Below are 14,578 nucleotides of genomic sequence, written 5' to 3'. Positions count from 1 at the left end.
CACTCAACAAGGAAGTGGGAAAGCCAAGACTTAAATACCATTCCCAATAGTGTTTCCAATACTATGTGGGATTGAGCATTACCAACACTTGTCCCCAATACTATGTGGGATTGAGCCTTAAATAGTGATATTATTTGTGAATTATAGTTAATGACTTTAGTATTTGTATGAAAAGTATTTATGGTTCGTTTAGTTTTCATGCAATTCTAATTTATTTTCAATTGATTGTAATTGCACGATAACAATTTTTTTTATTCTCGCGAGTGATGCAATTTTTTTTGAATGTTTTGTTTAAAATTGCAATAATCGCGATTGATTGTAGATTGACTTTTAATTATGACATATTTAATCGTATAATACTAATGCAATTGGTTGCTGATTCAGTTGTTTTAAGGTGCATGATTGTTAATTGTTTCCTAAATAATCACATAGTATTGGGAATAAGTGTTGGTAATGCTCAATCCCACATAGTATTGGAAATACTATTGGGAATGATATTTAAGGCTTGGCTTTCCCACTTCCTTGTTGAGTGATAGAGAACAAGGGGGACTCTCGCTCGCCGTCGCCGTCCATCTCGTCTCGTCTCGTCTCAGGTCGTGGTCGTGGTAATACGTGTCTTCGACACGTCCGCGCGAATACTATCTTTTTAGAGAAAATTCTCAAGAAACAAATGAAATACCACCAGTCGTTGCGATTTTGGACTATCGCAACGCGAACTTGGACTATCGCAACGAATTTGGAAAATAGCAACGCGAACTTCGACTATCGCAATGCGAATATGTAAATCGCAATGCGATAGTTGAAGTTCGCGTTGCGATAGTCGAAGTTCGCGTTGCGAATCTAGAAACTGATTTGCGATACCGGAGATCGCGTTGCGAATTATCGATCGCATTGCGATTTAGTTGGTCATTTTGGTAAATCAAAAAAAAGTTGGTTAAAATCGTATATTATAAGACATTTTTGGTCACTGAGGTTATTTTCTCATAAACAAATGCAGAACAGCTAAAATACTTGCTTCATATATATTACAATAGTTGGCAGAATCAAAGAAAATGGTTAGTACAAACAAGAAGCATCTATCAACTAATACAAAACAAATATTGGCAGCCTACAACAATCCTAAAGATATTTCAGACATTATTTGGAAATAACAGAAAATAAGCATTACAGGACAAAGAAAGGCTTGAAATTACTAAATACCAAAAGTTATTTTACCCTATCTATCTCGTACGCAGTGGATCTGTTGTGTTTGAAACTGTGAACATTGAAAGTAAAAAGGCCACCAGCATCAGTTTCAAAAACCTTAAAAAGGCTTAATTCAATAAAGAAATTGAATCAAAAGAACAAGAAGATCGTACTGCCACTATGATAATGGGGGATGTCCCCATCATTTTGGTCTCTCTAACTTCTACGTCAGATATATGTAGAATCTGCAGTAAAAGTAGGTGAAATTAGTAACACCATTCCATATCAAGAATATAACTCAACATGACATTTACAACCCAATAATCTCAACTGCAATCTGCAAGCTGACGTATTTAAGGCCATTATCATCTATAACCAAACTTGGTTATTAAAGGTACATGCTTTCTTACCGATTTTTGTTACAATAAACAGCGAAAAACTTGATATGTCTTATCATGTACCATATGATAGGGCTTACAATGTTACATTACATAGAATAGTCAGTCTTACCTTGTTATCAAAAAATATACCATGGCTCTGATAAGCAGTATGTTCAGCTTTGCACCTATCAATAACTTCAGGACTACAATACTTCTTCAAAGTTTCAACATCTCCCTGTGCGTATAAAGTTATATATATTATAGAGGCAGCCAGTACCCGAGACACTTTTTATTTGAAAATATAGAACACTAGAATATAAGCCAAATAAACCCCTTACTTTTATATATGCATTAAAGACTGGTCTAATTGCTTCTTGAACTTCTGCCACAAATTCTGGCAAAGAGAATGACCTACTCCATGCACCAAAGAATAACATAGATCAAGAAATGGAACATTTAAGTGCCAAATCAAAAATAAAGGAGAGGTGATGGTGACCATACGGATCTCGTCGGCGTATTTCTTTGTACGATGTTGTAGCATCTATTTCTTGAAAGATACTCTTGTTTATACTGTCAAAAGTTCTAAATACCAAAAGAAGCAGAGGGGGAAATAATAATGGACATCACAAAAATGGTAAAAATGGAAACTTTAGATGAATAGTGAGAATTCAATTTCCATGAATATTGAAGCAAAGGTTCTGGTCATTACCATTAAAATGAAAAAGAAAACTCATTAACCCAATTCCAAACACATGCACAAAAAATCAAAATTCAATTTTCCAGTAATCAAAGGAAATGAGAAAAAAAAAAAGAAATCCCCAAAAAGAAAGTAGAGAAATACGTGTAAAAGAAAAGAACAAACCTTGAACAGAAAACGAAGATCAGGCCCCCATTTTTTCAAAACCTTGTGACCAAACACATTCGGATTCTTCAAAATCCAATCTTTTAAACCCAAATTCCCACCTTCTCCATTGTCATCAGCCATAAAACTTGGCCCTGAGTCATGGGTTCCCATCCAAAACTCAGCATATGGCCTATCAGGCTTAATCTCAGACCCAGAATTCAAAGCCAAAAGCCTCTCCACCTGTGCCTCCGTTCCACATCTTCCCCAATCGTAGTTTTGAACCCAAGCTCTTAGCCGCTTCACCTTCTCGACATTAGCCTTCGCCATTGCTGAACAGAACCCCCAGAAACGAAACAAAGGAAACTGATTTTGAAGAAAAATGAGAAGAGAAGAGAAGAGAATAGAAGAGAAAGGGCTACGAGAGAATGATAATGCGGAAGGGAGGGGGAATTTTTTGCTGGTATTTGAAGAGTTTGAAAGGGTACATGGAGAGAGGGAAATAGACTGGAAAAAGAGACCGAAAAGAAGTGAAGATGAAAATTATGGGGGGAAGATTAAAAGATGACATTTAGAGATGACACACAATGAAAAGTGTACTCCGTATTTTGCTAAATTTTTTGGATTATGACTATTAAATATGACAAACATTATTGTAAGTCATAAATCGTTAAGATTTTACGAAACATGACATTTTTTTATGACACACATGTTTTGCAAGACATAAATTAGCGTGTGTCATCGTTCGTGTGTCATTAAAGGTATATTTTCTTGTAGTGCATACTTGTGTTTATAATTTTAACTAAGCCTACTTGTTATTTAAAAGTTTGTCTCCAATTAAATACTAAAATTAGAATAACATTTTTATAAAAATGATATAATGATGATATGATTGTAAAGTCGTCATTATTAATTTATTATCAATCATGATTGTCACAATAAGATTATGTATTATTAAATTGATTTTTTTATAATCAAATAATTGTATTTTATTATAGTAATAATTTGTATAGATAACAAATATTTTTATTGTAATATTAATTTTTACAATATTTTATTAATTATTAATTAAATTATTTTAAATTTAATAAAATATTAATATTTTTCTAATCATAATGTAAAAATTTAAATATATTATAGTAAAGTATATAAATAAATAAAATATTTTATTTCATAAAAATATTATAACAAAATATGAAAGAAAAAATCTAAGAGTACTAAAACTTAAAAATAAACTTAAAATATGTTCAATTATCATCATCATTATCTACTTGAACATAACTTATTGAATCTAACTCATTATCTTCACCATTAATAAAAGTAAATTCATCGGATTAGATTCATCTCCTTCATCCTCAACACCTATCACGTCAAGATTAAGCAAACTTCCTTCAACAATTGTAGTGCCCATTTGAGGTATATCCAAAGATATCATATCATCATCATCATCAATGTCAACGTTAGATTCATAAAATCTAAAGCCTAAATCCTCGTTTTCTTGGCATGTATCCTCTATTACATCATCAAGAGGTAAATCATACAAATCACGTGGTTTTATCTTCACCATAACTTTTCAATTTGGATCTTTAATATTATTACCATAGTAAAGTTGTTCAGTTTGAGAGGTCAAAATACATGACTCACGAGTTCTCAACTTACGTGTCACATTAACCATAGAAAACCAAACTTATCTTCTTTAAATCCCGCTTTATGATACACATCCCACTAGTCACACTTAAACAAGACTACATTATTTTTACCAGTGTAATTTAATTGTATGATGTTTGGTAACACACCAAAATAATCTAAGTCACCTATATTCTCATCCCCTTTGACAAGAATTCCACTATTTTATGATTTTAATAGCAAGTTTTGTTCCTGTGTTAAACCTCTAACCATTGATAATATAAGTTGTATAGAGAAAAACTCGTTTTCGTGTCCACAAGCTAAATTAAGTGGTTAGTTGTTCATCAATTCACTTCATTCATCACGCAATTAATAGACCTATTTTAAGCAACAATCATTAAATATAATAAAAAAAGATATTAGAAATATAATTAGACAATATATTTAATGCTTACATGTTTTTTAAACCACTGATGAAATTTTTTGGCGTGCTTTTCTCTATATTTTTAGTATCATACCTCTTAAACTTTTCCTTGTGCATGCTTCAAAATTTATAAGAAATCAAAGATAAGAAAAAATAAAATATGTATAGCATATAAAAAATTACAAACTAATGCCGATGCTAGATTTACTTGCTCAACAAATTCTCTAATTTCTTCACAATTTTGTAGAACATACATCCTAACTTGAGCTCATTCTATCAAACTTAACTCTTCATATTGTTTTTCTAGGTAGTGGCCGACCAACTTGAGAGAAGACATGTAGTCTTGGGTGTGAATTGCTATCATTTTCTTCAAAAAATCTTCTAACACGATTCAAGCTAGTTTTAGTTTCACATAAATACCTAGAATAAAAATGTACGCATTCTTGCATGATGTATGCTTCAGCAATTGAACCTTCTAGACAAGTCTTGTTTCTCACATAAGACTTCAATTTACATAAGAATAATTCAATAGAATACATCCATAGAAATTGTACTGGTCTTGCAACTTTTGCCTCGCTTGCTAAATGAACTATTAAATATACCATTATATATATATATATATATATTCTTTAACTTGCACAGATTTTAAGGTATTGATTGTTCAAGTCTATCCAAGTCTTTGACATGTAATGTTTTAGTACACAAATCACTTATATAAGCACTTAACTCAATTAGTACTTCAAATACCTCTTTATACAATAAACCAAGTAGAGCTGAATGGGAGATATCGATGCAAAAATACATGACAATCATGACACTTCATTTCAGAAATTTTGTAGTCATTTAAATTCAAACAAAGAGAGGTGTTGGTGTTGAAAGAATAGCCGTCCGAAAATTTTGACAACTTTCACAAATTGACAAAAGAGTTGTTTTTCATATTTTGACATTGTATAACATGCATGGCGAAATACATACCTTCCACCATAGGTAGCAGTAGCATGAAGCTCAGGTCGTATGCCCATGCACTCTAAATAAAAACAAGCATTGATGTTATCTATTGTTTTACCCTCAAAGTTCAATAATGTCTCAAGCCTATTATCACAAATATTTTTTTCAATGTGCAGAACATCCAAATTGTTTCTCAATTTCAGCGTTCTCTAGTAAGGTAATTCAAAAAGGTATTTTTTTTCCAATTACTAATAAAATTTCTTTTAATTTTATTTTTCTTGAAATTTTATCAAAGGTCACCTGCATAAGATTAAAATTACAAATAATTCATTAAAATACCAATAATAATTGTATTCAATTAATAATAAATTATAATGAAAAACATTAGGATGAAATACATTTGTAACATAAGTGAATAATGAATAATAAAATAATAAACACAAAACAACTAAAAAATAAAATACATATGTAAGTATTTTTAAATGAATACAAACTAATAAAATATATAAATATATTACTAAAGTAAAATAATAACCTTGACACATGATTTTAAAAGTGTATTCTTTATATATATATATATATATATATATATATATATATATATATATAATAATATATATAAAAACAAGCTAAATTTTTTTATGTTATATATACATAGTTAGTTAAAGTATAAAACATTCATATAGGATCTAATCCAAATAAATAAAGGAACAAAGAACCATTAAGGTATTAATCCAATTTATTTACGTTATAACTTCATTAAAATGGTGACCAAAACAAACATGTAGCATACATAAAAGGATCTAAAGCATAAATTACATATTTTAATGTATAATAAGTTTGGATGACTAAAATATAGTAAGTTCAAAATTAATAATCTAGATAAGATATTTAACCAAAGCACATTCAAAAGTAAACAATTGCCTATGTAAACAGAATAATACTTAAGGCTCAAAGTAGAAAGAAACTTTAGTTTCTTTCAGTGATTAAAATGTAGTATTACAAAAATTGAGGCCTTACTCCCATAAATAACTCCTAAAGTTTGGCATTGTTGCCCTAACCCAAAACTATATCGTTTCACGTTTTAATAAAACCTTAAAATTAATATTTTAGAAACACTCTCTCATTTATTTGCCTATCTACTGCCTCTCAGAAAAAAAGAAAAAATCTCTCAACTTTGATATTTTCCAAATAAGAGAGAGAGGACAATTCACCGACGCTGACAACCACCGGTGGTCACTGCCACCTATGGTCGAAAAATCCAAAACAAACCTAATATGATCCTTTTTCCCTCATAAACTTGAATCTTATGTCACTTTTACATAAAACCCAACATGGGTGTCTAGATCTAACAAGCAAAACCGAAGATTCTACCTTCCTTCGTTGTGAAAACCAACTTCCGATGGTGATGTCTCCAAAGTATATCCTTTTCGACTACGGGATGAAACTTCTCATGACGTTGATCTTCGGTTTGAAGGCCGAAAGGTATGGATTTTTTCTTTTCTACTTGAATGCTTTCCCCCTTTTTTGAAGTGGTTCTTTTTTTTAATCTCTCCCCTCGTTTTTATTTATAATGAATCTTTTTCAGTCGTTTGGTGAAACAGGAAGCCTCACTGTAGGGAAATGATTTCCCTAAATCAAGCATTTTAACATCCCAAAATTCTTGGGCTTTTTCTAATTTTTTAATGGGTTGTTAGTCAGATTTGTTTTGGTGAATGACTTTTTCATCATTTTTTTATTCGGCTGCATTTGCTTAAAACGACAGCGATGCGACATTAATGGCAGTGAGAAGCCGAATGGTTTCTCTACTGGCGGTGGGAGTGGCTCCCCTTATTGGTGGCGGCAGAGGTAGGTGGCTAACTTTAAAATTAGGGTTATCCAAAATATATTTAGGTTGTGGGCTTAGGGTTTTTCTTTGGGCCTGCTGGTAGGGTATTAATTTGAATGGGTTTTAGACTTGGGTTTGGGTCTTCTGTAACGGACTTGTAATATGAAAGTAAATAAAATATATTAGTACTATGATAAAATAAAATAATAAAAATTTAAAAATGACATGGACAAAAATTGGTGTCAACAGTTACGCCTCTGTGCCTATTGGTGTGAAGACACGAATAGGGCAAAGATAAAAGGACAAACAATTTTTGTTATGTTCTATCTTTTGCTTTGAATTTTGATGTTGTCTTAAGCAGGACAGAAATGATCCTTATCTCAGGGGAGATTGAAGTCTTCATTTCAAGAGAAATATTTTCAAAGTTTATTTAAGAGAAACATTCTCAAAATAGTTGAATTTTATTCATTTGAAGAGAATAATATCAGACATTGTACTTTCAAGAGAAAATGTTTTTAAGCAAGATAAAATTTGTTTCAAGAAAAATGAGGTCAATGCTTTGGGCTCCAAAGGAAACTGTCTCGAACGAGACAAAATTACTTTCAAAAGAAATTATCTTATGTGAGATAACATTTTTGCTTTTGATAAAGAATTGTCTCAAGTGAGGAAATTGTTTGTTTAAGTTTGTGTTTCAAGGGAAACTATCTCGAGCGAGATAAAAATTGTTTCAAAAGGAACAAAAGTTTTGGTTATTGTTTTGAGGGAAACTATGTTGAGCAAGATGAATTTTTGTTTCAAGAGAAACAATATTAAAGGAGACAATAATTTTTCCTTCGCATTGAGGAAGTCCAATAGTTGTTTGATGATTGGACCCTTCGTTTAAAGACATCAGGTTTGTTGATAACGTTGTTCCTTTATGTTGAGGATGGCTAGTCGCATTTAAATGATATTGCATCTGAAGACAATATTGTTCCTTCATGTTGAGGAAGTCTGATTGCCTGGAGATAATTTAACTTTGGAAACAATAATGCTCCTTCATGATGAAGAGACCTAGTAGCTTTTGGGTGATTTGCTCAATGTCAAATCTGATGATGACATTGCTCCTTCGCATTGAGGAGGTATAGTCAGTGGACGACATTATTGCTTTGTGATGAGGATGTCAGGTCGTATTTGGGTAGATAACTTTCTTGTCGAAGATGACATTGCTCCTTCAAGTTGGGGATATCTAGTTGTCACAAATCCTTTCTTTCATGAAACATTTGTAAAAAATGTGCATGTATAAATGCAGCTATCTTGAATGTTTTCATGAATCTGAAGATTAAATTCATTTGATTTTTTTTTATCTTTTTGTAAAATGAGCTTTCAAATATTTCCTCATGAGAGATGAAAATGGTCTTACCTAAGACAAAATTTCAAGAGAAATTTTAAATGCATATTCGTGAGAGGGAATTCCAAGTTTATTATGTTGCATGTGATGATGAATGTTTGATGCAAAGATGAAAATTCATATAACATGTATATATTTGTGAATGCATGTTTTCTTGATCAACAATCAGGAGTGGATGAATGAGCAGTCTTCATCTCTTTCTGGTTCAATTGTCCTCATTTATTTTTCATACCAGAGTGTACCTTTGCAATTTTTGACTTGTGTCAATAGTTCTTATTGCCCCAGCAAATTTAGCCCCAAAATTGTCATATTTTCTGGCCCTAGCTCTAATAATGAGCTTCTATGTCTGAGAGGCATTAGCCAATTTCCATTATCTCTATTCCTAAAGAGATTGTCTTGTTTGAAAATGTTTTTCTTCCTTTTTCTGTTTTGAAAAAGTTTGATGAAGGAGTTTTGGAAAATGACGCTCCTTACTTTTGGTTCACAATTGAAACAAAATATAAAATGAGAGTTCATTGGATATCAAAAGAATCAATTACAATTTTAATCTTTCACATTTATAAGTCTTTGACAAGTCTCAATATTGATAGGTTGATTTTAGGTTAGCTTCCTAAATTTTTTATGGTTTCAACCATCGAGTTGCCTTCTTTATCTCTGTTTATGTGAACATTATGACACACCTTTATTTTGAGGCTTGGCATTTTAGTCGGATACGAACAAAATGACGCAACTAACATACTCAACTGCTAGACATTTTATAACGTTTCTATTTTTGTTCTCTAAAACATAAATTTTTTCAATTTTCATAGACTCATTTGGAAGAGGTAGTGCAGAAATATCGATTTCAATATAGAATTCCTGAGTGCTTGTGTGAATTTAACTATAACATGTGTTTCTTCACTCCCTTAGTCCATGTTAATTGAAACTCCTTATTCATTTAAACCTTGAAAATTTTAGTTTGTATTTAATTAATTTTAGTCTCATTTGACCTTATTTTGGCTTAGCTGAAGGATTCATCCCATCACAAAATCTTTGACTTGGCAACCATAGTGGAGAAAACACCGAATTGCCAAGTATCAGATCAATGTTATGGTTTGAATGTAATTTATTCATAATGCCAAGGCTTTTTAGTTACCGATATAATCAATTGCTTTAGTAGAATAACTCAACTTTACTACACATACCTTATAATAATACTTTATTAATTTTCTAGGTATACAAATTCAATTTCTTAATCTCATTGAAAAGAACCTGTTATAGTCTTGGTTTCATTAAGAGTCAAAAATTTTAATCTTTCACAATTATAAGTCTTTGACAAGTCTCAGGATTGATCGGTTGATTTTAGGTTAGCTTCCTAAAATTTTATGGCTTCAACCATCGAGTTGCCTTCTTTGTCTCTGTTTATGTGAACATTGTGACACACCCTTCTTTTGAGGCTTGGCATTTTAGTCGGATGCGAACAAAATGATGCAACTAACATACTCAACTGCTATACCTTTTAGAACATTTCTATTTTTGTTCTCTAAAACCTTACATTTTTTCAAGTTTCATAGACTGCTTTGGAAGAGGTAGTGCAGAAATATCAATTTAAATATAGAATTCCTGAGTGCTTGTGTGAATTTAACTATAACATGTGTTTCTCTACTCCCTTTGTCCATGTTCATTGAAACTCCTATTCATTTAAACCTTGAACTTTTTGGTTTGTATTTAATTAATTTTAGTCTCATTTGACCTTATTTTAGCTTAGCTGATGGATTCATCCCATCACAAAATCTTTGACTTGGCAACCATAGTGTAGCAAACACCGAATTGCCAAGTATCAGATCAATGTCATTGTTTATATGTAATTTATTCATAAAGCTAATGTTTTTAGTTACCTCTATAACCAATTGCTTTAGTAGAATAGCTCAACTTTACTACACATACTTTATTAATTTTCTAGGTATACAAATTCAATTTCTTAATCTCATTGAAAAGAACTTGTTATAGTATAGGTTTCATTCAGAGTTAGAAAATTTTAATCTTTCACAGTTATACGTCTTTGACAAGTCTCAAGATTGATCGGTTGATTTTAGGTTAGCTTCTTAAATTTTTTATGGTTTCAACCATCGAGTTGCCTTCTTTGTCTCTGTTTATGCGAACATTGTGACACACCCTTCTTTTAAGGCTTGGCATTTTAGTCGGATGCGAACAAAATGACGCAACTAACATATTCAACTGCTAGACCTTTTAGAACATTTCTATTTTTTTCTCTAAAACCTTACATTTTTTTTAAGTTTCATAGACTCCTTTGGAAGAGATAGTGTAGAAATATCGATTTAAATATAGAATTCCTGAGTGCTTGTGTGAATTTAACTATAACATGTGTTTCTCGACACCCTTAGTCCATGTTCATTGAAACTCCTTATTCATTTAAACTTTGAACTTTTTAGTTCGTATTTAATTAATTTTAGTCTCATTTGACCTTATTTTGGCTTAGCTGAAGTATTCATCCCATTAAAAAATCTTTGACTTGGTAACCATAGTGGAGCAAACACCGAATTACCAAGTATCATATCAATTTCATGGTTTGAATGTAATTTATTCATAAAGCCAAGGCTTTTGAGTTACCTCTATAACCAATTGCTTTAGTAGAATAACTCAACTTTACTACACATACCTTATAATAATACTTTATTAATTTTGTAGGTATACAAATTCAATTTCTTAATCTCATTGAAAATAATATGTTATAGTCTTGGTTTCATAAGAGTCAGAAAATTTTATCATTATAATTCAATTCCCAAGCAATTAACCTAGACTAAATTCATCTACTCGACTATTCTATCTGTGAATATTATAATCATTATTGTATGTCTTCAATAGAAACATAGCCCAATCAACTTTGCAATATCATACATAAGAGATGCCTCATTTTATCCACTTATATACATATTTGAATGTCAAGCCCTTTGATCATCTCTTCGTGGGAGGAGAAGGGTATCTTGATCCCTACAAGAGAGTGGTGTGATATTTGGGTGTATCTTCTGGTGCAGGATCAATGGTGCATGTTTTACGAGGGTTCAATCTTGTCACTTGCCAAAGAGGTTATAGCTTTGATTCTTAAGAGACAATTCAATTCAACAGATATTTCAAGAACTTAAAGGTTAAAACTTGTTTCATTGCTCATACCCTTAGAAAGTGGCATTTTATTTAACATGTTCGAATTTCCAGTGACTTACAAACTTGTAAACAAATGAATAGAAAGAAAAACAACTTCAGATAAGATTATATATATTTTTTATTCAAGTACAATAAAGCTTCATGGTAGATGCAATGAATCATTATCAATTCATATACGGATGTCCCATTATTCATCAAATGATTATGCCTCTGAATCGATCAATTTTTAGACCTTAAGTTTTAATGCCCCACAGTTTTAAGTGGTGTGCCCTAAGCTTTGTAAGTGGTAGCTATACTTCATGTTGACATCTTAGCCTTCAGGATATGGGGGCTCTATTGACTCAAATTGGATTGGAGTCACAAGGTTCTTATCAACTAGTGTCAGAAACAATTCCACATAGGTCATTAGAATTGGATCAATGGTAGTCTTTTTTTCGTATCACCTTATGAGGCTTGGTCCCGTGACTAGCTGAATTGGACCCCACCATATTGATTTTAGCTTCTTTCTTAATGTCAGTACTGCTTGTGCTCCTTAGCTTATCATTCTTGATAGCTCTTTTAATCATCTCTCCACACATGACAATGTCAGAGAATTTCTTTGTCGCAACCCCTATCATATGATTGATGTAGGGAGATTTCATTGTGTTAGTGAACACGGAGATGAAATCCTTTTCAGTCATTGGTGGATACACTTGGGATGCAACCTCCATCCATCGTTGTTCATATTGTTGGAAGCTCTCTTTATGCTTCATCTTTGTATTTTTTAGTTTCGTTCGATCAGGGGCCATATCGGTCATGTGTTTGTACTGACCCAAGAAAGCATGAGATAAATCCTTTCAAGAGTGAATATAAGCATGATTTAGCTGATTATACCACTTAAAATTAGGTTTGATCAAACTACAGTAAAAATAATGGATTAATATTTGATCGTTGTTGGTGTATCCAGTTATACTTTAAATAAACATCGTGAGATGGGTAGAAGGGAAACTGGTTTCATTGCATTTTTCAAAATCGAGCATTTTGAATTTGGGTGGGAGTACCAGGTCAAGAACTAGGGCTAACTCACTTGCATCCATTTCATCTTGCGAGTTTTGTCCTTTCATTCCTTTGAAGTAGTCTTTGTACCAATCTTTTAAGTTCTCGAGGATCTTATTTCCACCATTCTTCATTTGATCAGAAACAAACATACTATAATCAGTAGGGCTATACTAAGGATTTGTCATGGATGCTTGAGTCTTAGGTGTCGATAAACTTGCTTGATGGCTTTGAAGCCTCCCAGGTGTAATGATTAGCTGTGGAGCAAAATGTGGCACTACACAGTCAAGAGTTTCCACATTTTAGGAAACATTTTCTTTTTTTTTCTGATTAAGCCTAGTCAATTTTTCTACAATTTGGATGACTATACTGGCCTGATTTTGCAAGATGCGACCCATAAAGGTCTTTTGTGATTGTTCCAATTTGGATTCCCATTATGTTTAGCAAATTCTCTTGCAGTTCTTCTTCAGTTGCTCAAATCTTGCTTCCATTCTTAATGTTGTGTCACGTGATTAGGACCACTGTCATCGAATCCTCCAAGAATTAATTTCATGTTTTTATAAATGATGCATACAAAGATGCTTAAATAAATTCAATGCAAAATACGAAGATGCAAATGCTAATTCAAAAAGTATTGATCCTAGCAATGAATATCATAGAATAATTTTCATTAGAGATAAAAGTCTTCACAATAACAAGATAGTCCATTTTACATACATGTGTTTGCCTGAATGATGGGTCTGAAGTGGGACTATACTTTGTCTCGAAGGTTCATCTTCTAAAACTATGCCCCTCAAGTGCTCTATGATCTATCTCAATTGATGCCACTACGATGCTGGAGTCGTGCATCATTCTTTGATGATTAAAGGGGGAACAATCTTAGGTAACATTTTACCTCTACATCACTTCTCGAAACAAGGGATCACCTTTTAAGTCTTTGATGTCGTTCTCTCAGTCAATTTTGATATGTTATCTTCAAGCGAGCTTCATCCTCTTTCTCTAAGCTTTTATTAGCCATCAGTGCATGTGTGTGTATGTGGCTGCTACTTGATTGAAAACTTTTTTCTCCCCTTATGAAAATTTTCACTTATATAGTCATTTATGGATCAACACATTTACATTATGTCATGATAATGCAATGTAAAAGACGAAAAATGACACAAAAATGAGAAGTTAGTACGGGTAAGATAATCGATAAAGATAAATGTTATATTCATAGATGAATATAACACCTACCCCATCATGATATCTACCCAACATGTTTTTATTAAATAGTAATCCTACTCGTAAAAGCCTTCTACCCAACATGCTTTAATTTCAAGAAATTGATTATAATCGCATGATATCTAGTTCACTTGCTTTTATTCAAAAAAGAATTTTACTCTATGAATTTAAACTGAATGGTGAAGATTCATTGTCGTTCATCTTTTATGTACACCTATTTTTGTACCTACTGACGGACAGAGGTTCGATTGAGCTCTTCCTAGGATGACCAATCTATGGTTCACTATATCCATAGTTTCGGCTCTATGGAAAAAGGGTACTTGAATTGTCTTTAATGTCGGTGCTCCCTTGGGTTGCCAAACCCTTGATCCTCACCCATTATAGGCTTCAAGAGAAACGAGTTCAATTCGAGGGGATTCACTTCCCTATAATCATACGAGGAAGTAAATTCCCACGGAGGTATAAGGTGTGTATCTCAGAGGTTAATTTTTATAGCTCATACGGGGAATAAATACACAAGTGTTTTTGAACAATATTT

General features: G+C 32.2%; 1 protein-coding gene across 1 annotated transcript; it reads right to left on the bottom strand.

Annotated features, from left to right (window-relative positions):
• Positions 1-1,205: 1,205 nt before the first annotated feature.
• On the bottom strand, positions 1,206-2,090 carry LOC120202014 (mitochondrial import inner membrane translocase subunit TIM44-2-like). The gene is made up of 4 exons (XM_039202501.1): positions 1,904-2,090; positions 1,696-1,800; positions 1,359-1,430; positions 1,206-1,255 (listed from the first exon to the last, which is right to left on the bottom strand). Exons 1-4 carry the CDS (start codon positions 2,000-2,002, stop codon positions 1,217-1,219), a joined length of 315 nt encoding a protein of 104 aa, XP_039058432.1. The 5' UTR covers positions 2,003-2,090; the 3' UTR covers positions 1,206-1,216.
• Positions 2,091-14,578: the final 12,488 nt, after the last annotated feature.

The sequence above is a fragment of the Hibiscus syriacus genome, unplaced genomic scaffold (assembly GCF_006381635.1).
Source record: "Hibiscus syriacus cultivar Baekdansim isolate YM2019G1 unplaced genomic scaffold, ASM638163v2 tig00008145_pilon, whole genome shotgun sequence".
Classification (NCBI taxonomy): domain Eukaryota; kingdom Viridiplantae; phylum Streptophyta; class Magnoliopsida; order Malvales; family Malvaceae; genus Hibiscus; species Hibiscus syriacus.
Note: the sequence above shows the minus strand (reverse complement) of the source record. Positions and strands in the feature narration are given on the sequence as shown.

Bases quoted from the DNA above. Each gene is read 5' to 3' on its own strand.
- LOC120202014 (XM_039202501.1), bottom strand. From the start codon at position 2,002: ATGTTATTCTTTGGTGCATGGAGTAGGTCATTCTCTTTGCCAGAATTT. The intron at 1,801-1,903 runs GTAAGGGGTTTA...TTATACGCACAG, and splicing joins TCTTTAATGCATATATAAAA to GGAGATGTTGAAACTTTGAA. The intron at 1,256-1,358 runs GTACGATCTTCT...CAATGTTCACAG, and splicing joins CCCCCATTATCATAGTGGCA to TTTCAAACACAACAGATCCA.